General features: G+C 38.1%; 1 protein-coding gene across 13 annotated transcripts in view; it reads left to right on the forward strand.

The window, feature by feature from the left end:
- PEX5L (peroxisomal biogenesis factor 5 like) overlaps positions 1–23,389 on the forward strand; it is a 108,082-nt gene that overhangs the window by 63,290 nt on the left and 21,403 nt on the right. For 2 of the 13 annotated variants that reach the window (XM_032120281.1, XM_032120292.1), the window contains exons 3-10: positions 2,465–2,530; positions 4,318–4,422; positions 5,728–5,766; positions 16,281–16,392; positions 18,229–18,438; positions 19,514–19,640; positions 20,149–20,245; positions 20,696–20,770. In XM_032120281.1, coding sequence (XP_031976172.1) covers positions 2,465–2,530; positions 4,318–4,422; positions 5,728–5,766; positions 16,281–16,392; positions 18,229–18,438; positions 19,514–19,640; positions 20,149–20,245; positions 20,696–20,770 — 831 coding nt within the window. The remainder of the gene's footprint in view (positions 1–2,464; positions 2,531–4,317; positions 4,423–5,727; positions 5,767–16,280; positions 16,393–18,228; positions 18,439–19,513; positions 19,641–20,148; positions 20,246–20,695; positions 20,771–23,389) is intronic. The other 11 variants (XM_032120284.1, XM_032120288.1, XM_032120282.1 and 8 more) reach the window with 11 other exon arrangements.

Below are 23,389 nucleotides of genomic sequence, written 5' to 3' on the forward strand. Positions count from 1 at the left end.
TTCTCGCTAATGCATCTCTCGTAAAGTTTGCTTTGCAAAGGCCCTCCCAACCTATAAAGATATTTTAAGAGCAGTTCGGTACTTCAAAATGTTCTGAACTGGTTTTTGTTGTTATTTTGTTTTTAAACACTTCAATTCAATAACCCAGTGGGAAAGGTCAGGACAGCTGGCCATATTTTTTGGCATTGCATTCATAAATACAGTGAGGTGTTACTCTGTTTCTCCTCAGCTAGAAAGGAAGATGCCCATGAAACCAGAAATCCTGTCATACCTGTACCAGCACTGCCCGAAGATCCATCTTTTATCTATCAAATTCCTTTATAGGGAAAGCTGTCTTAAAACTTCTATTTTATAGAAGTTTAAATTTAAACATGCCCATGTTGAGATGATTTCCCATAGCTCAGTGAACAGCAATGCATTGTAGTGTGCCAAATAAAGCTGAAACAGCTCAGTAGGCTCTTTGGAAAATAAATGGAACAGCAGAGGTCTGTGTAAAGAAGGAATACCTTCTCTGTGTATACATACTAAAATAAAAAAGAAAAATCTGATCTCTCCATTTCTTTCTGCTTACTTTCCCACAAGAACAAGTGCTATAAATATTCCTGAAAAGTGAATTAGGGAATCAAGTACCTTAAATATTTGTCAAAAGCAAGCTTCTAATTATGAAATAGTTTTAGATAAAATCCTTTTATTGCATAGATGACAACAAAGAATTTCTGCAATTAATCATCATTTAAATACTGTTGTCAAAATGTTAAACATTTACAAAGCACTGGCTGTTGGCTTTTCATATGCAAGAACAAATTTTCAAATCACTGTAATGAAGAAAATAATTACAGAATTATGTAGTATTGCACTAAATAGTAATGTTTCAAGTGTGACCATGTGTTCATTCTGATCTGCCATCAGGACCTGAAGGTCATCAGTTGGTCCCAAGTACTTAAATATTTGTCATACATGAGCATGGTTACAAAGGTATATGCATCACTTATTTAAAAAAAATCAACTTTATGCTGCCCTAGAAATTTACATTAATATGCTCTTACAGGAATTTAATTAAATAGTCATTACTAAGTACCACATCTAAGTAGTGTGACTTGTACAAAATTTAATTTGAAACTATTCAGAAACAGCAGCAGAAAAAAATATTTCCCTACAAAATCCTGCTAAATCAGCATACTGCTATGGAAATGTCTATTACTATCCATTATCTGATCCCAAAGGATAAGCCTAGAGAAATTGTTACTAAGTTTTGAACCCAATCTATCATAAATATTTAGCATCAGGGGAATACTCTGAACTCTACTCCTTATTTTGCTTTGGAGATGTTACCTAAAGGAACTGTTGCATTTTTTTAATGTAGCAAATAATGAAGTATTGACACATTTCTCATTTTTTCTCAAAGCAGTATGTTCCATTTAAACAAATCATGCATTTTTTCCTTCATCAATTAATGTTTGTCATTATGTGTACATGGGTTGTTGTGTTCTACATCACAAATGTTTCCATTTCTATATTGCAAACCAATAGGGAATGATGAAATTTATTTACTAAATTGTTAAACTGTGGTCTGCATGAGAAAGTAACTTACCTTGCAACCCTCCACTACCAACAAACTCTTCATTTTTAAGTCCTGGCAAGTGTAAAATTAGCTGTTACAGAATTACGGGGTTTGAGCAATAAACTGCTGTACTAGGTAAATTTACACAGCACTTTGGCTTGCTAAGAAGCAACACTTAGTGTTGAAGGAGGCCAAGTAAATAGCACCTTAAAAAAATAATAATTCTTCAATGGTTAGTGTAATAAATGTGCTGGAGATTTTCATTTCAGCTGCAGTTCAGAACACTAACAAGGTTATCCTGACCATAGAAAAACTGGTTTTATGTGTCTCCAGTTCTTCTGCCTAATTGCTTCATGGGCGAGTATTGGCTACATAGTGTTCACTACAGGGAAGAGAGACCAAAATTTTCAAGCTTATCTACCTTACATAGGACAACAATATTAATTTCTAGTCAACAGAATAAAAAGCTGCATTTTCCAGTGGATTGCTCCCCTGTGTACCTCTCCAGCAGAATCTGACAATTTAAGCTATCCCACTGCATTGCCTTTCTCTTTGGTACCCAGGAAATTGCTACCAACTTCTAGTTTCAAAATGTTTTACATGCCATAGGCTGAGCAGCCAGAAATGTCAACCTGACTTACACACAGTCTTTTAGGAAAGTTAAAGATCTAACTTTAAAAAAAGTACCATCAAACCACTTGCTTTGCCTAGCAAATATACAAAGTCTGCTCATTAAAAATAGGACACAGGTATCATTTGGGTTGCTTTTCTCCATTGTAGCATGGCCACTTTAAACTGGTGAGAAAGATTTTATATTTGGTGTCAGCCACTCCCAGGGCTTTGCAGTTACGTGTGTGGAGGATGAACAGCAGGCACTAATATGAGTATCATGACTCTTTTCAGGCAGTAGGTGAAACCTTGAAGAAAAAGTGGCTCTGTCTTCAAAAAAGTGACCTGACCTTTGCTTTGGTGGGTTTTTACTCTGCAAGAAATAAAAAGCACTGCATGCCTTCCAATGCATCCTTCCTAGTTGATAAACGATTTTGTTCTAGAACTCAGCACAAAAGGACTACATTTTCTAAAGACCAGTAGCATGCTATTAGTGCTAGCTAATGATAGCTCATGTGTCATACTGGAAACAAGCTTCATAGACCTGGAATATGTCATATGAATCATGAACAAACATGTAATTGGCCCAGAACCTTTGATATGCTTACCAATTAAATATAATTATCATTGAATTTAATATATTTAATTTTACAATGACTTTGCAGTTCTTTGGATATCAAAGGCATCACAAATCCAGCATGCTTATCATTTATGACACTTCTGCTCTGAGAATTTCTTGCAGCATGCAAAGAACTCTCTGTAGGGTATATGTGATGTGTTGCACAAGCAAGCTAATCTAATATTGACCTGACCAGTAATAAAATCCGTTTAGAAGCTGCAATAGAACGTAATGGTTTTACCTGCAATTGATGAAATGTTCCTGAAACAATCTGTAGTTCAGTATAAGCAATAGTGGGGGTTTACTTGACACAGAATACACTGCTAGTGAAGGTAATTCTTGTATATGATGTCTTAGTAAAGAACCCCTTCTGTTAATAGACTTTTAAGGATTTAAATATATTTAAGTCCAGTGTAAAATACTTCTTTTATGGAGCCAGATCCTGCAGTCCTTGCACAGCTAAAACTTCCATGGAAATCAATGGGAGCTTTTTAAAGTATAATAATAAGGACCTGCCCAGGGTCACTGGCATAACACAGCTCTGCTGCAATGCTTTATGTGTAAGCTCCAACTTTCTCTGTCTCTTGCAAGAGGCAGAGATCAAAAGAAGACCAAAGATCAAGATACAGAAACCCATGTGAATTCAAGATGATAAAGACCCTCATTAAATAAAAAGAATGGCATCAAACAGCATGGCACATAATGTTGGTGCACTTTTTGTTTGGCTATTGTTTATAAAATAATGTTAAAATATCTTAACTTTGTCCAGAATATTTACAATGTATCAAGTGAATTTTAAGAAAAGTGACTTTAAAAAAAAAAATCCAGTAAGTTCAACACCAATTATCATTTTGGGGAGAGCTGTAGCAATGCCTGCGATGGCAGAATTTGGCTCCGTATGTTCTGTTAGCAAAAACCTAGACCGTTTATATGATGTAAATTGCTTTTTAGAATGTTACTAGAGCTATAAACTCTGTAGGTCCAGATTATACATTCAAATTTCAGGGAGAGTTTGCCTCAGTGAACAACAAGGAGCTGTGCTTTATTTGAAAACTCTGCGTGACGCTATTTTAAGAAAAACAAAATGACAAAAAGCCCACAAAGAGGTATTTTGGATATAAACTTTTGGATAAATAAAATTAAATCAAGGGGCTGATCCTTCAGTCCTTGCAGGATCCTTGCAGGATCCTATCCTGCAGAAGGTTGGCATTGGGGGAAATTCCAGCAGGCCTTGGCCCAGCAGGAAAATGCCGGATTCCTGTTGACTTCATTGAGGCAACTCTAACGAGCCACCAGACCACGGCTAGACCCCAACTGCCTCCTTAACCATTGGGTTGACGGACCATTTGTTGTATCATTATTATTATTACTATTTTTAAACAGTGTGTGTGTGTTCTGCTTCCAACCAAGCTTCGCTTCCAGACGCAGGCGCGGCCGGCGTCCCGCCGGGCTGGGTCGGGTGCGCGTGCGCGGGAGGCGGTCGGAGCCCGCTGCTGACTTGGCGCCATTGTTGGTTTCGCTGTTGTAGGGCAAAGGCGCTAGGGCAGCCGATAAGGCTGTGGCCATGGTGATGAAGGAGATTCCGAGGGAGGAGTCTGCAGAAGAAAAGCCCCTCCTCACTGTGGCATCCCAGGTGGGCAGAGCGCGGGGCTCTGAGGGGGCCGCGGGCGCTGCGCGAGTCCCCAGCCCCACTGGGTGACCCATCCCGCGCCAGTGGCATCCCAGTGCTTCACTGAGGGGGGAAGTAGCCTGGGGTAAATAATGGGGCTTTAGATGTTTTGACATGAAAATTTAAACGAAAATGCATTTTACTCCCCAGTTCAGTAACCAGAAAGTTGTTTAAAGCTAGTTTAAAATCTTGGTTCTAACTCATGCCATCAATTGTCCTGCCATAAATACTCATCTGCAATTCATATATGAAATATTCCCATTGGCGCATAGTAAAATAAGAAACAACCAGTTCACATTAGTGTCATTTCCAATATCTCAGATCCCACTCCTAAGCTCTCACTGGGGCTCTGCTCCTGGTCTGGATCAGAATATGTGACTTTGCACATCTCATTGCTTTCATTTCTACACCTTCAGTTGAAGGAAGGACGTATGTCCCCACACTAAACCTTACACATACCTTGGAGTTGCCAAGGTGGTTCCATTAGTTTCTTGAAGACAGTGGCTGAACACAACTGTAAATCACAGCACTCTTGTTACAAGAGTGGATTTTATTCCCTCATGTTGCTCACGTACATGAATTTGTTCCCCAGGCAAGTGCATTTAGTTTCCTGCCGATATTTACTGCACACAAATACTTCCAGCTCATCAGGAATGGAAATTGCTGGAAGTTGTTTTATGTGAGAGCCTTAAGCAAAATCCACAGTCCTATTTTATTCCACTCATGATTTAGGATAACAGCCGCTGTGCTTTAGAAAGTTCTAAGATGCACACACACCAGCACGTACTTCTCTAGCAGAGCGTCGCAGATGTGCTGCACTAATACACATTCTAGAAATACCATCTACTAATTTGGAAACCAGGTCTGGCACTTCCTCCTCAGCCCCTGTTGAACACCAGGTTTTGTTCATGGTGAACTCCAATGTCTATGAAGAAACTGCACAGAGGAAAAACATGCTCTGTTTAAGGCATCATTTCTGATTTTCTACTTAGTGATTAACAAACAATTAGAAACCCACATAAAATGCTGCCCCCTTTAAAACTTCACTGCGCCCAAAAAAAATTGACATGCAAAACTTCCATTGGCTTCAACAGGGCCAGGAGTTCAGCCTGGGTTCATTAAATGTTTAACTCACCATTTGTAGTGGCTGTCTGTCAGTCTCCTCAGCAATAGTCTATGATAAATTTATGAGTAAAATGCTTGTGTCTGTTAGTCAGTGTAATTTCTTCCACTAAACACAAATACCTACTTCCCTGCTATGCACCAAAGGGGTGCAGAAGCCAAAAGGAAGCAGAATCAAGTGAAAAAGTGAGTATTTTCCATAGCCATCTCTGCATCATGTATGTGTGATGTGCAGCTGTACGACCACATTGCATACGTCATTTGTCCCCTAACTGTCTGGCTGAAGTGTTGGTTTGAGATGCTGTCACTGCAGTGTGTCCATGTGAACCCCTCATCCCAACCATCCATGCAGGATAGTGCTCTGCTGTGTCAACCATCCCCATCCCAGTGTCTGTCTCTGCTCTTTACATGATGAAACAGATGGATGTGGTTGCTGCTCACAGGGTGGAACAAGTTCCAAATTGACTGCAAACTTCCCAAGACAGATGGGTCAGGAGAATAAAGTCTGGTCTTTCCAAAGTTCTCACCACCACCAAACCCAGTGTGGGCAGATCCACATCGCAGGAAGAATTAAGTACATTGGGTATCTCTGCTGCTCCAACATCACAGCCACCTAAGCAAAAAACCTGCAAGTGAAATTCAAGGATCAAGCCCAGACAGAGGAGCACTGGCTTTTCTTAGAGAAAAAAAGTAAAATCTCCCATTTCCAAAATCCTTGATGAATGGAGGATTAATTATGTCTGACTGTGGACACAGACTCCACAGGAAGCATAACTGGAATCTGATACATAAAGAAGAGTCTCTAAAACCTCTTTTTGATAGTGATAATGTACATAGGCCCCTGAGTTTGTATTTTAAAATGTGTCTCTTTGCTCTCTTCCTCTGTAAAATGTTAAAAACCTATCCAGCACAGAACAAGACAGATAAATAGTCACATTTTATTGTAATGCTCCTAGCAAAGCCCAGCTTGTAAAATATGACACCTGTCTTTTGACATAAATACTGTGAATTAAATTTAAATGAAGTTTCCAATTCCTGGATTATTTTATATCATCAGATCTGGAGGCAAATTTTCAAATAACATGAACCAAAAAAGTACTGCAGACTCCTGTGGGGCAGTGGCAGTAGATGGCAACTGGGAATCTCAATCACCATTCCAGCAGTAATGAATGTACTACAGTAAGCAGAGGGGTATTCCTGGTAATTGAATAGACCTTTCAGTATTTATTTTTTGTAATCCAGTCTTTCTGTCTCAATTACCTTCCATAAAAGTCACTTTCTTTACACTTACTAGTGTGAAAAAGGATTCAGTAGCTGCCAAATTTAATACTTTAAGCATCCAGAGAGTGATCTTTCAGTTTTAACAGGATTTTGTAGAATATAACTCTATCCATGTTGCTGTCTCCCTTTATCTTTTAAAAGATAATTCATAAGAGACTGGGACAAATGAAAAAAAGGTATTTTTTTCATATGAATAAAACCTAGAAAATGTGTAAGAAAGCTTGCTGAAGGTTCAAAGATTAACTGGATATTGAGCTATGAACCAATTACTTCTACCTGAAGCAGAGAAATAAATGAGAAAAATCATGCATAAATTTGGTTTTAATTGCAAAATAAAATTTTTGTTTAACCTCTTCACAGCTTTTTTGCATTTGTCAGGAGAAAAAAACCTTGCTTCAGAATTACTTTCTAATGAGAAATTTAAACCTAAATATGCCCTGAAGTCAAAGTTTAATTGTGCAGTCAGCTATGAAATTCCCAATTTTCTACAGGTCAGTGAACTTCAAAGGATCTGATTCAATCACATTCTTCAACCCAGACTTATACTTTAAAATATGATTAACTGCTTTATTGAGCAGTAAAAAAGCTTAAGTGCTTTGCCAGCAAAAACAAAAGGAATCTCACAGTGTCACAGGAGTTATTTGTCCCAGGTCCATCACACCTAATTTAGATTCCTTATCAGAGCACACAGGTTGGAAAGCTGCTACTCATGGTAGGATCCCTATAAAGATAACAGAAATAAAGAAGAACTGCAGGGAGGGATTGACATCCATGACAATCCTGTGGCAAATATACTCTGGAGTTATATGGAACAGAAATGGGACTCCATGAAAACTTCACCAATAGGAAAAAGAAATGCAAAATATATCTTGAAAGCTATTCCCCACTTCTGCTTGTGACTGAAAAATACAGGAGCTGCCTACTTAGAATTTACAGGACCCACACAGACGTTGCTCAGAGCAGTTTTGATCTCGAGCACTTATAATTTAAGAAGTTAACCTACAGAACACTTAAGGTTTAGAATTTGAATTGGAAAGAAGGAATTTAAAAAGCTGGAATTACATTATAAGAAACATGTTGAAATTCGTCCTCCCCTGTGAAAAATGCAGGCTACAGCACACGTCAGAAAAAGAGATATGTTGCGTGACTACACCCCAATTAACTCCACCAGATGCTTAAGGCTTTTTTATGGTCTTTAAGGTATTAGTTAGTATTCAGAGTAGGAACTATTATTTTTTAAGTGAACTTCATTTGCATGCCAACACTTAGTTGATCTAAGCACATTTAAATTTGCTTAAGGGCTTGTGAATAAAATACTCAAACATTTCCACTGCCTAAATTCCACTGTTTTGGTTTTCATTTGCTTTTATATATGTTTGTATGTATGTATGTATGTGTTTACTTATTTTGGTGGTGGTGGTGTGTTTTTGCTTAGGTTTAGTTTTCTTTTTTTGCTTGCTTTGTTAGGCTTTTTTTATATTTGTTTTGTTCTGGTGCTTTTTTGTGGGTTTTGGTGGGTTGTTTGGGGGTTTTTTTATAATCTCTAACAAGAGATTTTTAAATGCTCCCATTCAATTTTATAAGGGAAACAGATTAAAGATAGCTAATATTCAGCTCTCAATGTTGTTAGTAGATTTTCTGATGTGTGTATCAAGGGCTCACTACATGAATTTGATTGCATAATCACACTTTTCCATATAAAGTTAACAGTCCCATTTGAATCAATCATGTTCATTCTAAGCTTCTTAGCATTAGGCTTGCACTGACTTCCAGCCCACTCCATAAATGTTTTCTCAGTAACATCATAACAGAATGGTGGGATGTTCCAGTGGATGTAACTAGCTTCCCTTCTCTTTCACACAAACATAAACCAGAATTCACTGCATTTTAACTAAGTGGAATACATTCAAGTAAAAAAGACAAAAATCATGCCAGTTTGAATTATTGTCATTATCAAAGTCTGGATTGAATTCGTTGTACATTCCAATCTGCCCTCTAAAAACAGTAGCGACTTCCTCACTGATGTTGGGATAACTAGGCTTGAGATCCTATTTTTTGATTCTTTTTAAAGGATTAATGATAAATTCATAGGCAGTATGTTCTATACATCTCAAATCTGATTTATTATAAAAGCTTTGAGTAGTTTGTCAGGGGACACAACCTAAGTCCTACTGATAGCTCTTTTTCATCTATTATTAGGACAGGGTAAATACATGAAGAACAAAAAAAATGAAATAAAAAAATGAATAAATGCATGCTTAGTAGTACAAATATTAATTGGTTCTTTACCTCTAAATTAAATATTGCTCAACACGTATTGCTTTTAGGGCCATATGCATAATTTCAGCAGAAATACTCTCATGAGTACAATAAAATTGCCTTGACAATATACTTAAAAGTCATAAATTGGCTGCTTTCCTAAAGTTATGTAGATTTCTCTGTCACATAAATTAAATACATTTTTCCATGAAATAACAGTTTTAATTTGAAATTATCATGGGAATTGATGGTGTCATATTTTTAATAAAGTAAAAAAATTAACCATACTGTTTCATACATTGTAAAATGCCTTACTATTCCTTAAGGACAGAAAGATTGGACAAACTTTTTTGTGAATAATATAATATACCAGTTTAGCTCTGGTTTTTATATTAATTAATAGGAGTTACTTTTCAGAAACTTCTTGGCTCTTCATTCATGAATACTCTGGGTATGAATATACTGTCCTGATGAAGAGTTGCAAACCATGAGCTACTGTTCTAGATTCACTGAACTTGCTGGTTTTTCAGTGAAAGTGTTCTATTGAATTGCAGTTCACAAACCACTTATGAGTTTCAAGCTCTTCAGTTTGCTGAAAACATCCCAAAGCAGCCAGACATTCCATGACGGATTCCTAAAGGGAAAGGCCAAGTGATTCCTGTGATCAGCACAGTAGCACATCCAAAACCATAGCCTGACTCTAGATATGCTACAGAACATAGTTTGAGAAGAAAAATCCACAGAAAGGACAAAAAAAATCCATGTGCTTTTCAAGCAGTTACAGCCCATATGCAAAGAAACAGCAATGATCTCAAATTATCTGTGGTGATGACAAAATGTTGTCTTTGATCCCTGTTGTAGATCTTCAGCCTAGATAATGGTATGGGGAGGGGAGAGGCTAAAACAGAAATCACCAGGTAACACCACAAAGAAAACTCATGGCCAAATGAGCAATGAAATCTTCTAACACTCAGGAGGAGGAGGCACTCCATTTTAGATAACACCTTCCTGTAACTTAAGAAAGTGCGTGGAGCATGCAGGCGTGAATGCAACAGGCAGATTTACAATAAATCACATTTCTGTGTGGCTAAAGACCAAACTGTCAGTCACAGTTAAAATATGACAAGAGTAACTTTCCTCTTCTTCCCCCATGGCTCTGGTCCAGCAGGATAGTTAAGCATGTGCTTAACCTTGAGTTTTGCAGAGCATGTTTAAGTGCTTTGCTGGAGCCAGGCCAAAAGGCATGAGCCAGACATGACTCGCATGTTAAACCTCCTTTAGACAGACCAGGCGGAACAGAGGGAAGGAGACATTGAACTGTGAGATGTTTCATTTTACCTTGCAACAATACACCATAACTTGCACAGTTCAGCATGTAGAAACACAGGCAGGGTGTTGGTGTGACACAGAGATCACAACAAGAGCTGTCACCCAGCAATGCAACTGCTCTTTGTGGAGGTGCAACATAAACAAGGGTTTTAAACAATACAGCTGGCACCTGAATTCAATATCCAGTGCAGTGTCTATAGCCATCCTCCCACAGCTTCTCTGACTCCACACAAATCCTGACAGCCATAAGTCCCGGTGGGTGACTTGGCTTGTGTGATTTCAGGTAAGAAATTGCCACCTCTGATTCACAGGCCACTCCACACCCTTCCTACTACCTAGCAACAGAGCACTGGAGAGCAGGGCTGGTCTTCAGAGAGGCAGCAACACCAAAGTGCTCTTTGCAAGAGGGTGCAATGAATTCATCTCAGTTTTAGAGCTTCCCACAATTCATGTGAGGTGGAAGTCAGTTACACTAGATGCTGTGTGAATCGACTCTCTCTTCTGGTGAAAACCAAATACTTGGCTCTCAAGTCAGCTTAATCGGAATATGAGTACATTCATAGTAGTGACAGAGAAAAATTAATGTACCACTCTGGCACAAGGATGATGTAAAAAGCCAAGAAGTAATCACACTTACTATACAAGAGTAAATAAAGCGTGTGAAGCAGTAATTTTGATTGTGAAATCTTTATTAACATACTAGAAAAGTAAGAAAAGAAGAAAACCAAAACTCTTGCAATTTAAATTTTATCACAAGACCACTGATTTTGTCAGGAGTTCCCTCTCCAAACATCCCTCTGCAACCAGAAAAGGAAGTCTTCCAGTTCTTACCCTGCCAAGATAGTGATCCACAGGCACAACTCTCAGGCCAGTACTTCCAGTTATGCTCTAGAAAACAATAACCTCAATTTCCAGTTGTGGTTCCCATTTACTAGTTTTTAGAAAGAGCCAGGTAGTAGAAATCAATTGATTTGTTTCCTCTTACCCCAGTGAGTGCCACCAAAGATCCTGGGGTGCCAGCGATGTGCAGAAACCTGTCTGTCAGGAAACCATTGCTGTGTATCATAAAAATTATTAGTGATTGAAATGAGCTGATGCCTCTGCCTAAGCATAACACTTACAAGCTGCTGGAATCGATCTGACTCTTTTACCTGTTTGTCCAGTCTCACCCAAAGAGCAGACAAGTTTCTCAGAACAAAGTTCAAAAATACAATTTTTCCAGTAGAAAATCTGAGTTAGATGTTTCCTGCCTTCTCCCATGCTCAGGACCACAGGTTCATTACCACTCTCTGAGCCTTCTGGAGCAGCTCATGTCACTGATGCAGCTCAACCACGTTCTCACCACCCTGATTGGGCAGTACAGGAAAAAGTCTCAGTGCCCAGGAGCAGCTTTGCTGCTGAACTGTACAGGGGATTACCCAGTAGTAGTTTGGGGCTTCTTAAATTAGTGCCATGAGTAATTCAATCAGGCTCAGGTGAAAAAATGGATTCAATCCAAAATCCAATCCAACTCACTTCCGTAGCGAATTACATATAAATTTTAGATGCCTCTTGAGCCAGTCCTTCTAAAATAAATCCCATATATAGCCAGGGGAAAGCTAGGTGCCTTTGAGAGCCTCCTGAGGGACAGCCTAAATTGGGCAGGCACAATCTCCCTCTGGAGTTGCTTTTCTAGGCATTTATCTCTCCCTATTGAACATGAAGGGAATTTAGGCACTTAATTTAAGAGAACTAGTTCACTCTGTGCTCAAAACATAGGCGCTAATTAGCTGCCCATGCCTGACTGGAAACCTCTCCCCCAATTTAGAGACTAAATAGTTTATCTTAAAGACTAGCATTATGTTTTGCCCTAGTAAAATTTAAAAAAGAAACAAACCAGCATGCTTTGTGCATTGCAAACAGATAAAAATCAGGAATGCAGTAAGAGAGTATATACAATGGGATGGAAGGACCATAATTTACAGTCACTGTTAAATGATCCTTGCTTTGAGTATTTTGAAGCAGTGGGGCTGATATCAGACTCTTTGGACTCTCCCAATATCTCTCCTGAAGCACCCAGAAGCCCCACTTACATGCTTTTTGGAATGACAAATTCCAGTAGCAGTACTGGGATGAGAAAACCACCTTTTTCTGTTGGGCTATTCCCGGAAGACTCATTTGAATTTAGGAGTATCTTATACTATGGATGAGTCTCTTCAGATGTGTTGGTAGTAGGGAATATCAGCCTCCACAGATTTCACACATCCCTCAATTAAAGGAGTGCATGGGCTCCTTCTTTAATTAAAGTCAATCTTATAAAGCAAATTTAAGTTCCTAGAGACATTATGAGAATTTATGGCACCCACTGGCTAAATTAGTATTGAGAAACCCCCATTTTCCCAGGCTGAGTCTGCACCCCTTGGCGTGTGTACAGATATTGGGCACATAAATCCAGTGTGGGATCGGCCAGCCTGCTCCTGCCCCCAAGTGCTGCTTCTCCAGCACCCAGAGATGCTGGGTGACTTTCCTAATTTCACTTTGCTTCCCTCATCTGCAACACAGAGATAATACTCCTCAGCTCTGTGCTGGTGCCGGGCTTGATTCATGAGTGTTTTAAGGCATTCTGTGATTTTCAACCTGAAAGGTGCTTGAGAACCATAAATTATTGGTTTAATATAGATCATAGTTTTCATCTCATAAATCTTTTATGCACTACTCCAAATTCAGGCCTGATATAACTCTAATAACTTGAGCAGTATTAAGTGAGGGATAAATTTGGTACAGTATATGAGGCAGCAAAATGAAATACCGAGTGTGAGACCAAGGGCTTAACAAGTGGCACTGCTTACACAATAATGTCAGAAACCTGCCCCACTGCCCACTTCTCTACAAATAAAAATATCATCTCATGGCACTCTTACTTGTTAAGTCTTAATTCATCATTAAATGTCTGCTTCACATCAAAATAGTATATTTTCTTATATTTTCTATTGCTATACACACGTAATTTGTGTTTATTGAGAATTAGTAGACATGGTCATGTATTTGCTATCTGTTTTGACCCAAATGTTTGAGTTAAAAGCAGATTCTATTTCACAGGAGCAAACCTTTCAGTAAGACATTCCTACAGCTTCTAGTCCTTAGCCATGGGAGCACAGGACACAGGACTAGGAGGCATCCTCTGGGTCACAGTCATGTCATAAACAGGGGTGTAGAAGGCTTGGCAAAAGCCATTTTAAATAGGTGGGCATTTTGTCCCCCTACAGTAAAAAAAAGAATACTGTTCATACAGTTCATTGCTGTGATAGGTCAGTTCTTTTAATTCCCAGACCAGATGTACTCATGCCCAGTTTTGAACTCTGTTACCGGGCCAACATTTCTCTACAGCTGACATAACTTTCCTCCTCCAGTGTCATCTGACCACTGTCCCTTTGTGTGTACATGAGGAATAGCTGCATTCCTACTCAATCTTCATTTTGTCAGTCTAAGCAAGTCAAACTCTTTTAGTCTTCCTCTAAAATGTAATAAATCTAATAAACATAATAAAGAAAATTCTAAGGACATGATAAACATCTTTGAAAAGGGAAAAAAATTATCAGACCTCATGCTTCAATTAGACCTTGGAAAAATTCAGATCTTTATTGATTCTTGTCTCCTTCCCCTCCACAACTCTGATTCTTAGCATTATTTCTGGTCTTCCCAGAGTTTATCCTCTGACCTCTGCAGCAGGTTTGGGCAATAAGTTGCCTTTCCAGTTGATCTTAAGATTTTCTATTCTTCACTGTCTGCAATGAGTGATCTTGGGTGCTTTGGTTCTCATAATCTTTCATCATTTCATCCTTCCCCTTTCTTTTCCTATTAAAGAAAATTTCCATGGAATGTAATGGGAAACTTGATAAGCACCTGAATCTTATGTGATAATGCACCCCATTGATAGTCTTATAGATACTTCCTATAAGGTTTTATATTTACACTGATTCCTACAGAACTTCTTATTTCTTCCCTCCTGTCCCTCTCCAAATGGTCTAGGACTTTTCCTTATGCTGTGTAAATGCAGAAAGAAAAATATAACAAGCAACTTTTACTGATATCTGGATAAAATTTTAAAATACTAAAAGTAGTTTGGATAAGACTTAACTCTTGAGGCATCCACATTCATGTTTTTCAAAAATAGTCATGAGTAAGGACTGTCATCAAATCATAAAAAGAAAAATTAGGTCTGCTTTAGTCTTAAATACCAGCATTAGGTAAATTTGTAGACCTGGGGATAATGGAAATCAAAGGTGTGCAGTTGATATAAATGCAATTTCCAATCAAGTGATGAGATTTACCAAATTAAGCAAGTGCCTTCTGTGCATTGAATGAGACAGCACCCTGGACAGTCAATCCAGAGTCAAACTCCCCCTGATTAGGTCCCTGGTGAGGTGCATCTGCAGTCTGGGTTTAGCACATGTACATTTGGAGTTTGGGACAGATTTCTAAATTCAGAGCCCACATTTGCACATTGTGCTGCACTCATCTGGGCAGGCAATCACTCATCTGGCTTCCATGGTGCTCATGGAAATTGGTATTTTAGTGCGAAACTCTGAGATCCTGGGAAAAAGCATTTGTGCACACACACAGCAGTATCAGCTTAAATGTTTAATCCATCAAAATAGTGGGCTTGTTATTTCAATAGCTCCAGTATTTTGCTGCAGCTTTGCAATGCAGAAATCAAGTACTGAACAGCAGTGAACCTAATCTGGTTTGCTGTAATAACTTTAGAGATAATCCTGCTGCTGGAGTAGCTCAGGGCCAGTATTTAAGAAATATGAGGATGAGTAAATACCCTTTTTGGCCACTTTTAGTCCATGTTAGCATCCTAAATTTAAAAATTCAAATGTATCTGAGAGAAAATTTTGAAAATTCAGCAATGGAAAAAGAGTTAGAACAGAGGGGCAAGAAGAAGAATGGAGGGGATAAAATAAAGCTGAAAAAGCTCCAGACAAAAGCAACAGTGGGAAAATATTTTTTCAGAGAAAAAACTTAAGATACTAAGATAAAGTTAGTGCAGGGCACGCCATCAGACATCCCTCCAGCTCAGCTTAGGTCTTGATCCTCTAATCAGAGACAGATGGCAAAGAGGAGACTTTTATTCCTGAGACTTGTACAGTTTTGTCTTTTTAATTCATCATACATTAAATAGCCCAAAATACAGAGATTTCTGTCAAGTAGCAGAACACCAATGCATTTATGCAACTAAAAATGGAAAACTGCTCCTAGATAAAAGGTGTTTTATGAGTCTTCCCACAGTCAGAACTCCTGCAGGAAGTTCATGCACTCACCAGGCTCCATTCACTGTCATTCACATGTTGTTGTACGGCAGAGAAATGTTTCCTGCCTCAGCAGGTTATTGTTTAATGGGCTAATGCTTATTTGCAAGGTGAAATGCTATTGTGGAATTTCTGTGAGGGAGCATGTTACTTGTGGGGAAAAAAAAGGCCACTTCCAAAAAAGAAAGCCCTGCTTAGCCTCCTGGTGAAAGAGAAGGGCACCTTCACCATGGATTTGAAGGGAGCTGCATCAGGCCCTGTAACTTTAGCCCTATAAGCAATAGTATGCAACAACTGCTAAGGAAAAATCATCTTGCTGCTTTATTTTTGTGTGATTTGTTAAACTGGAATATAATTTTGCCCCAAAAGAGTAACTAAAGCTTTTTTTATTTCAATCCCAGTGCTATTTGTGCATCTTCTAATTGCAACATCTTACTCTCACAATTAAAAATAAAGCACATGATATTGTGAGAATATGTTTTATCTCTGTAAATTCTGCATCCCAAGAATGCTCTATGACCTGGGGTTCTTTGTTGCTAGCTGGTGAATGAGCAACAGGAGAGCAGACCCCTCCTGAGCCCCTCCATTGATGACTTTCTCTGTGAAACTAAGCCAGAAGCTGTTGCAAGGCCTGTAACATCGAATACTGCAGGTAAACAACATTCTTTACTATCCCTCACTAGAGAAAAATCGTTTTAGTTTTAGCTTAATTACGGCACATTTCTGTCAAGTGATTTCTTGGTTTGTTACAGTTTGCACAAAATCACAAACTGGCATTAAAATTGCCTGACCTGTTAGCAGAAAAACTCTGTTCGTTACATTTTAGGAGAAAGCTGATGTGATTCAGATCACATCAATTCTAGCAGATCTTTGGGGCTGAAATTAAGGCAATTTGTTTAAGTCTCACAGGATGTACATATGAGCTTGAATCAATTCTCGGTATTTGGGTTTGCAAAATTTTAACCTCTTCGGAAAGCCACATTTAGTCTGATTTTAATCAAACCCATTCCTTACTCTAGAAAGATTTTTTTTAAATGAAATCTTGGATGAGGTGTTAGAGAGAAAAAGTGGTGAGGTATCAAAACACTTTATCCAGGCTGAGTTCAGACTCTTTATTAGTGAAAGGATCTAAGATTTTGCTTACCTCCTTTGCATTGCAATGAGGTAGTAGAGAAGATAACAAAAAGTAAGAGTGAATCCTGAAAACCATCTGAATTATACTGAATTCTATTTGAAGTATATTGTCCTTTGGAAGTATTTTTAGAAATTGGCCCCCTCCTACTCAGTATCTATGCAAAGGTAATCGATGCTGTTGAGCAGATCAACTGAGAGACAATAAAATCAACACAGCACTTCTGTGTTCTCTTGCTGTTTCATGGAAGGACTTGGCTTTTTAGAAGCCATTTAATTAAAATTTATATACATGCAAATTATTAAATGAATAATTGACAGCTGAGTGATTATTTTCACATCTAATTAATGTGTCTAAAGCAGCATGCAAGTTCTAGTAACAAAAGCTGAAATACTGAATTAGATAACAGTCGTAAGTAATATTTTTTCCCTTTAAAAATATAGCTGAAGCTATTACAGGGGTGAATAAAACTATTTCAGATTGTTTAAGAATGGTGTTTGTTTTGAAATGTACCTGTACATTTTATATCTGCCTTGAATATCTATCAGATTGGGGTGGTGGGTTAATTAGATTTAGTTAATAATAAAATAAAAATTTATTCTATGAAGATTGATGAAATTCAGTGATTTCCAAGAACACAGATAAAGCACTGCAAGAGATAATGCAAATTGATCTGTCAAAAACACCTACCCTGTAACACTATGATAAAGAAGGAGTTTTTCTACCTTTTACATGCTAAAGAATTGTAAATGTTACTCTTCAGGCAACTTTTAAAAGAAGAACTGAAATTGAACATTCCTTTCATACTGATACAGTCCTTAATAGAAATGGCATTAGACTTTATGTTCCGTATTTATGCCCCCAAGGACAAGCAGCAACAACAGTAGAAACCATACTAAACATAATTTCATTCCTTTATGACCCATGTCCACCCCAGGAGCTGTGTGCTCCAGCTATTCCCAAATGGATTTTGGCACAACAGCAGTGCCCTAAGCTGCTATTACCAGCACTTGATAAATCATAAGATTAAACAAAATCTTATCTAAAAGCTCAGTTGTACAGGGAACCATCACAACAGAGGAAAATCTATGAAGGCCCCAGCCGTTAAGACCTCAGATGTCTTTAAGAGTTTCAGAGGAAAAGCCTTTTTTGCAAATCTGCTAAACTTCAATCACTTAAACACCTGAAATCCCCAGTCATATTTTAACATACTGGTCATCATCTTTAGCCAGGAAATACACACCTACTCTAGCCAAATGCAAACACATCAGTAATTTTTTCCCCAATCAAAACAAATCTTTAAAAGTGAGCTGTTTGAATTAAAACAACACTGAATTTTAACATTTTGTCTCTAAGTATTATCAACAGGTCTGGATCTCTTGGATCTTAGTGAACCTGTCTTACAAACCCAAAACAAAGCAAAGAAATCAGAGAATCCTTCAAGAAGTGAAGGCTTAAAAGCTTCAACACACAGAAAGAAGACAGAGAATCCTGACCTGATCAGTGTGGATTCTGAGCAGAAAGTCCAGGCTGTCAGAGTTGCAGACAAGTCTTCTCTAGATTTAGGTAAGAGTGTAGCTATTTTATCAGTGCTCCATAGCCCTGCTTAGCACGAGTTTCTCCTGGCTACTGTCACAAAATAATGAGCAACAGCAGAATTTTTGCTGCACCACATTTCAGCAGTGTAACATTTGCTCCCCATTATAAACAACGTGAAGCACTTTAAACCTTAAACTCTGTGAGCACATTTTACATTTTGCCTTTGCCATTATAACTATTAAGTTGTCGCTAAGTGTGCTAACAAAGTTTTGACAGTTCTTTGTAAAAAGGAATTTAGTCAGGGTGTGTAAAATGGTAGAAAAATCTGTAGGAGTGTGATGAGAAATTGGTGAAGGACACAAATGAGAGGCAGCCCATATTGATGTCCTTTTCAGAGCTGCAGGTGTCAGAAATGTACATTTATATTTGTAAATACTGCTTTATCTATGCATACCAGAGAAAAAAATCCATTCTTGACAAGAGAGATATATTTATACAGACTGAAAAAAAAATCCCCAAAACAACTCAATATCCTGCCAAGCCTGATCTATCGACAAGCTTTGGAAAAGGTGAATTTAATTTAGTTCCATCCAAACTAAATTACTTGCAGTGCAACTGAGAAATTTGCAAGGTAAATGTAATTTATACCAAGGCAGCAAATTTTCCATTCATCAGCACAGAAATTCTTTTAGAGACCTTTATTTTCAAACAGGAGCTGAACATCTGATCTTTGCAAAGTGAGTCTGACATATGACTGAATAATATCAGTTGCCTACATAGTCATTTTTACATGTTAGTCTCTAAAATAAGCTTTATTTTTACAATTTGACTTAATTACATACAAATCACTGATTTTAAGTCAAGACTTACACTGACGGTCTGGCCATGAATACTAACAGATTTAGAAAAACGTTGTGAATTTCCAAATATTTTCACACTGTATCAACTAGAAAGGTGCACAATATTCCTTTACATTGGGCTATATTAAAATATAGTCTTCAGTGTCATTATTTTCTCTACAACATACATTTAACAGAGGAGATAACATTTTCAGCAGTAGTTTCTTTAGAAGATTCATATATTTCTGTTCTTTATTTTTCAGTTGATATTCAGACACAGATAGAGAAATGGGATGATGTCAGTTTTCATGGAGACAGGAGTAGCAAGGTCCACCCTTCTGCAGAGAGAACATCATCATCATCCAGAGCTCCATCAAAAGAGATTTTATGGTACAACTTTTTGCTTTCCTTACAAAAATATTTCCAGCCCAACTTTCTTACTTCACAGAAATGCTTGCTTGATAACAAATCATATTATTAAACCTGTTATGATAACATTAAATGTGTTCAAGCACATATTTTGGACAGTGTATCATAAGCAAGTGCACTATAAAATGACATTTTGCTGGCAATTCTTAATGTAATGGAAAGTAGCAGGTGTGATTACTTAATAAATGGTGGCGAGAATTCTACCAAGACATGTAGTGAAGTCCTTTATTGTGGTGATTGATTTTTAGACACTGGCTGAGGCACAGTCTCATGTCTTTGTCTAGCCTCAGTTTCCCTGTCTGTGAAGTAGAAGAGTGAGAACACTGAGGAAGGTCCAGGCACTTTTGATAACTGCAAGTTAAACAATTCAGTTGAAAGAAATAACCTGATTAATCAGTGTGTGCTTATGAACCTGAAAGACATAAGGCAGCGTGTCCTAGTGCTGAGTATGTAAATGCATTATTTCTAGGTCCACAGAAAACAGATCACAGTCTGAGCTGACTAATGTCAAGAGTGCCTTGGACTCTGATTCAGCATCAGAATTAGAACTTGCACCTGCAATACAGGTAAGATGATTTGGTAGGTTTATTAACAATAAAAAGGCAAGGAGGAACTCCCCACTGGCTAACCACTGACCTTCTGGGAGAACTCTTCAAGGGGTATTTTCAGGATCATCAGGGAAAATATCTTCACACACCTCTGAAATGAATAGGTTGTGCAATTAACTATGTCAGCACCTGAAACATTCAGAGTTTAATACTGCAGCAAACTGTGACCTTCCTGTACAGAGGGAAAAACTTCAAACTACAGTTTACAACACCATCTTTTTTCCCTTCCTCCAGTTCTGAAATTCAGACTTCTAGTCTGAATTCTACCATGTTAAATATCTTCTACCCAAGTTAAATATCTATTCTTTAGGTCTCTTGGTCAGGCAGGAATCCCCAGAATTGGGAAAATGCTAAGGAAAACAGGAAGCAATCATTACACCAATGTTCATTAGCAGTTTATCTCCACAGGTGGGAGAGCAGTGTGGTCACAGGACTTTTTTCTGCTGGAAAAGGAACTCTAATACGGAGGGCTCTGGGCTAAAGGTTTGTAGATTTGCCCAATTCCACTGTTGTATTGTGTATCGGACAGGTCTTGCTGGAAATTATTACTTAGACTTGCATGTATGTATGCAGATACAGGTGCAAATATTTACATATGCATTCAGATAGATCAGGTTGTTCACACACCTTCTTTGCTGCTTCTCACTTTTTAACTGAAATATTTCAGCCATTGCCACTGGAATGGGGAAGAGAGAGTTTTCTGGTGGATTAGCTTTTAGTTGAAAAAAATTTTCTCCCCTTCCGCAGCTGTTTTTAGGCCTGGACTTCAAAAATTTTCTGTCAGATAGAAAATCTGGAAATTAATGGAAAATAATAGCCTCGTTTGAAAATTAAAAAATGAGACACTACTTGCCAAGTGTGTATTCTGAGATTATACACCTTTTTTTTTTTTTTTTTCAGAAAGTAGAAATAGAACCCAGTTATCAGATCCATTTCTGGGTTTTTCTTAGGAAAAAAAGTGTCCCTTACTTCCCTGCCATCTCTACATTACAAACAGGGTTTTTTTTCCCTCTGGAATGCTTCACACTAATTGTAATGCATGATATCTTTCCTTTCTCTACAATAGATTTATACATCTTAGTAATGGAAAAGATCTATTGCACAATGTCATCCACTTGAAATGGATGGCGTGTTCTCACATACTTTGTCCAGCTCATATTGAAGCACATCTGACCCTCTTTTAGGAAGCTGTTCTTCAGTAGATCTAAATTCCAAGACATTAGTGCTCAACCAAGATGTGTGTAAGTCAAGTAGACAGTCACAGAATTTAAATGCTGTGGCTTTCTGTAAAAGCAATTACAAATTCAGTGTATCTCTACTTTATATAGTCCATTTCCTGTTTCTTTTCCACTAGAATAACTGCAGATGCAAAAATCCACATTTTTCACTCAGTTTAAATTCAGTCAGTTGAGGCTCCATAATGTCCTGTAAAATGGCTGATACCTCAAAATAAAAAACCATGAAGTTGAATAAGCCAACTTGAAAAAAAAAGCAGAAACTAAATTTCTTATCTGTTGTCTTGGTGCATTTCATGTTTTGTCTTGGTTTGTCATAGCCTGCTTGTTTCAAACTTGTTGTCCATTTGAGCAACAAAATGTTATACTGGCAATTATTAGTTCAGAGAAATGACCTGAAGTGAGAATGTGCTTTTATTCTAGGTAGGTTACTTAGAAATGTAGTGGTTTTGTTCACTGCCTGCTTCATCCTGCTTGTACTTGGACTGTCAAAGTTGTCAGCTCCCAACACACAGGCTCATCTGTCTTGACCAAGTTCTTAATCTGCTTGCAAAAGAAATCACGTTAGGGCTTTTATCAAAGCATATGTTTTCCATACTTTGTCCTCTCTAGGTCTTGTCTATCTCATTTAAAGGTAACCTTTGCAAATGCAACACATTCTGCCGTACCCCAAAGATTTCATCTTGTCAAACTTGCTGCAGGTTTCCATCAGCAGTTTCCCAATCACCTCATCACTCATCTCTGACATGTCAGATTCAGCTCCTCAAAGTGAAATGCTAAGTAACTAGGTCATATTTTCATTAAAATTATGCCATCTTCTTAACAAAATCCTGTGTTTACCAGCACTTGTGCCAATACAAAATCCAAAAGACAGGCCTTGAACTACTAAGGGAGAAACGTGTTTGAAGGCTGTAATGGGCAGTGGTCACTGGTGGCTGTCACTGGGTGTGGCTGTCTTGCTTCTCAGCATTTACTCACATCATGCTTTACCTATTATTAACTCTTAAACTGCATTGGCCCAAAGTATCCCTGTTCTTTCTTTTATCTGCCATTCTGAAAAGTTCCTTGTTATGCTTTTATTGGTACTGAGACATCCTAATGCGTTTGGTGGGGGGGGGGGTTGAAGTTTTATTTTTAATCTTAAAATTACAAACTGCAGAGGGAGATAATATATTCCATTGTCTGTGCATAAAGTCTGCTCATGTTTTAACTCTTTAAATATTTTCCTGGGCATTTTAAATATTTCATTGCTCACACAGAATAGACAAAACCCCTGACAAGCTAAAAATCTGTACCTAATTCTAATATGTCAATTGTCACTCTTAGACAAAGGTATAGTGCAAATCTTGTAAAAGTTAGAAATCTCCAGTTTGAGGCAACAATATTTAGAATGTGAAATTAATGTGAAATTAATAGCTACAGAAAGACTAATGGCCCTAACTTTCCTTTGATGTGCCACTTACTCTAAGGAAATGAAGAGTTACAAGGGACAGACTTTGCTCATTATTTGAAGACTTGATCAAAAGTTAAGACTGCAATTCAAGCCTCTCATTAACATTTAAGGTCCAATAGCACAAAAGGAGAATACAAGTGCAGGATAGTGTGTGCAAATGCATTGGAGTGGAAGGTTTTTCCCCTGAACACAGAAGCCATGATCAGCTACAGCAGCTGGCTGTAGAGAGGTGAGAATATCAAACCACAGTGTCCAGTGTCCAGTGTCCAGCCTCGGACACAGCCATCCCACCCTGACCCACCTGGGTGGTGCTCCCTTAGGGAAGGCACCTGCAGAGTCCCACCCCATCACCTGCTGAAGATGTGAGATGTGGAGATCTCCAGTGCTGGCCCTCCACTCCCACCCCCTCTCCCT

The sequence above is a fragment of the Corvus moneduloides genome, chromosome 10 (genome assembly GCF_009650955.1).
Source record: "Corvus moneduloides isolate bCorMon1 chromosome 10, bCorMon1.pri, whole genome shotgun sequence".
Taxonomy (NCBI): Eukaryota; Metazoa; Chordata; class Aves; order Passeriformes; family Corvidae; genus Corvus; species Corvus moneduloides.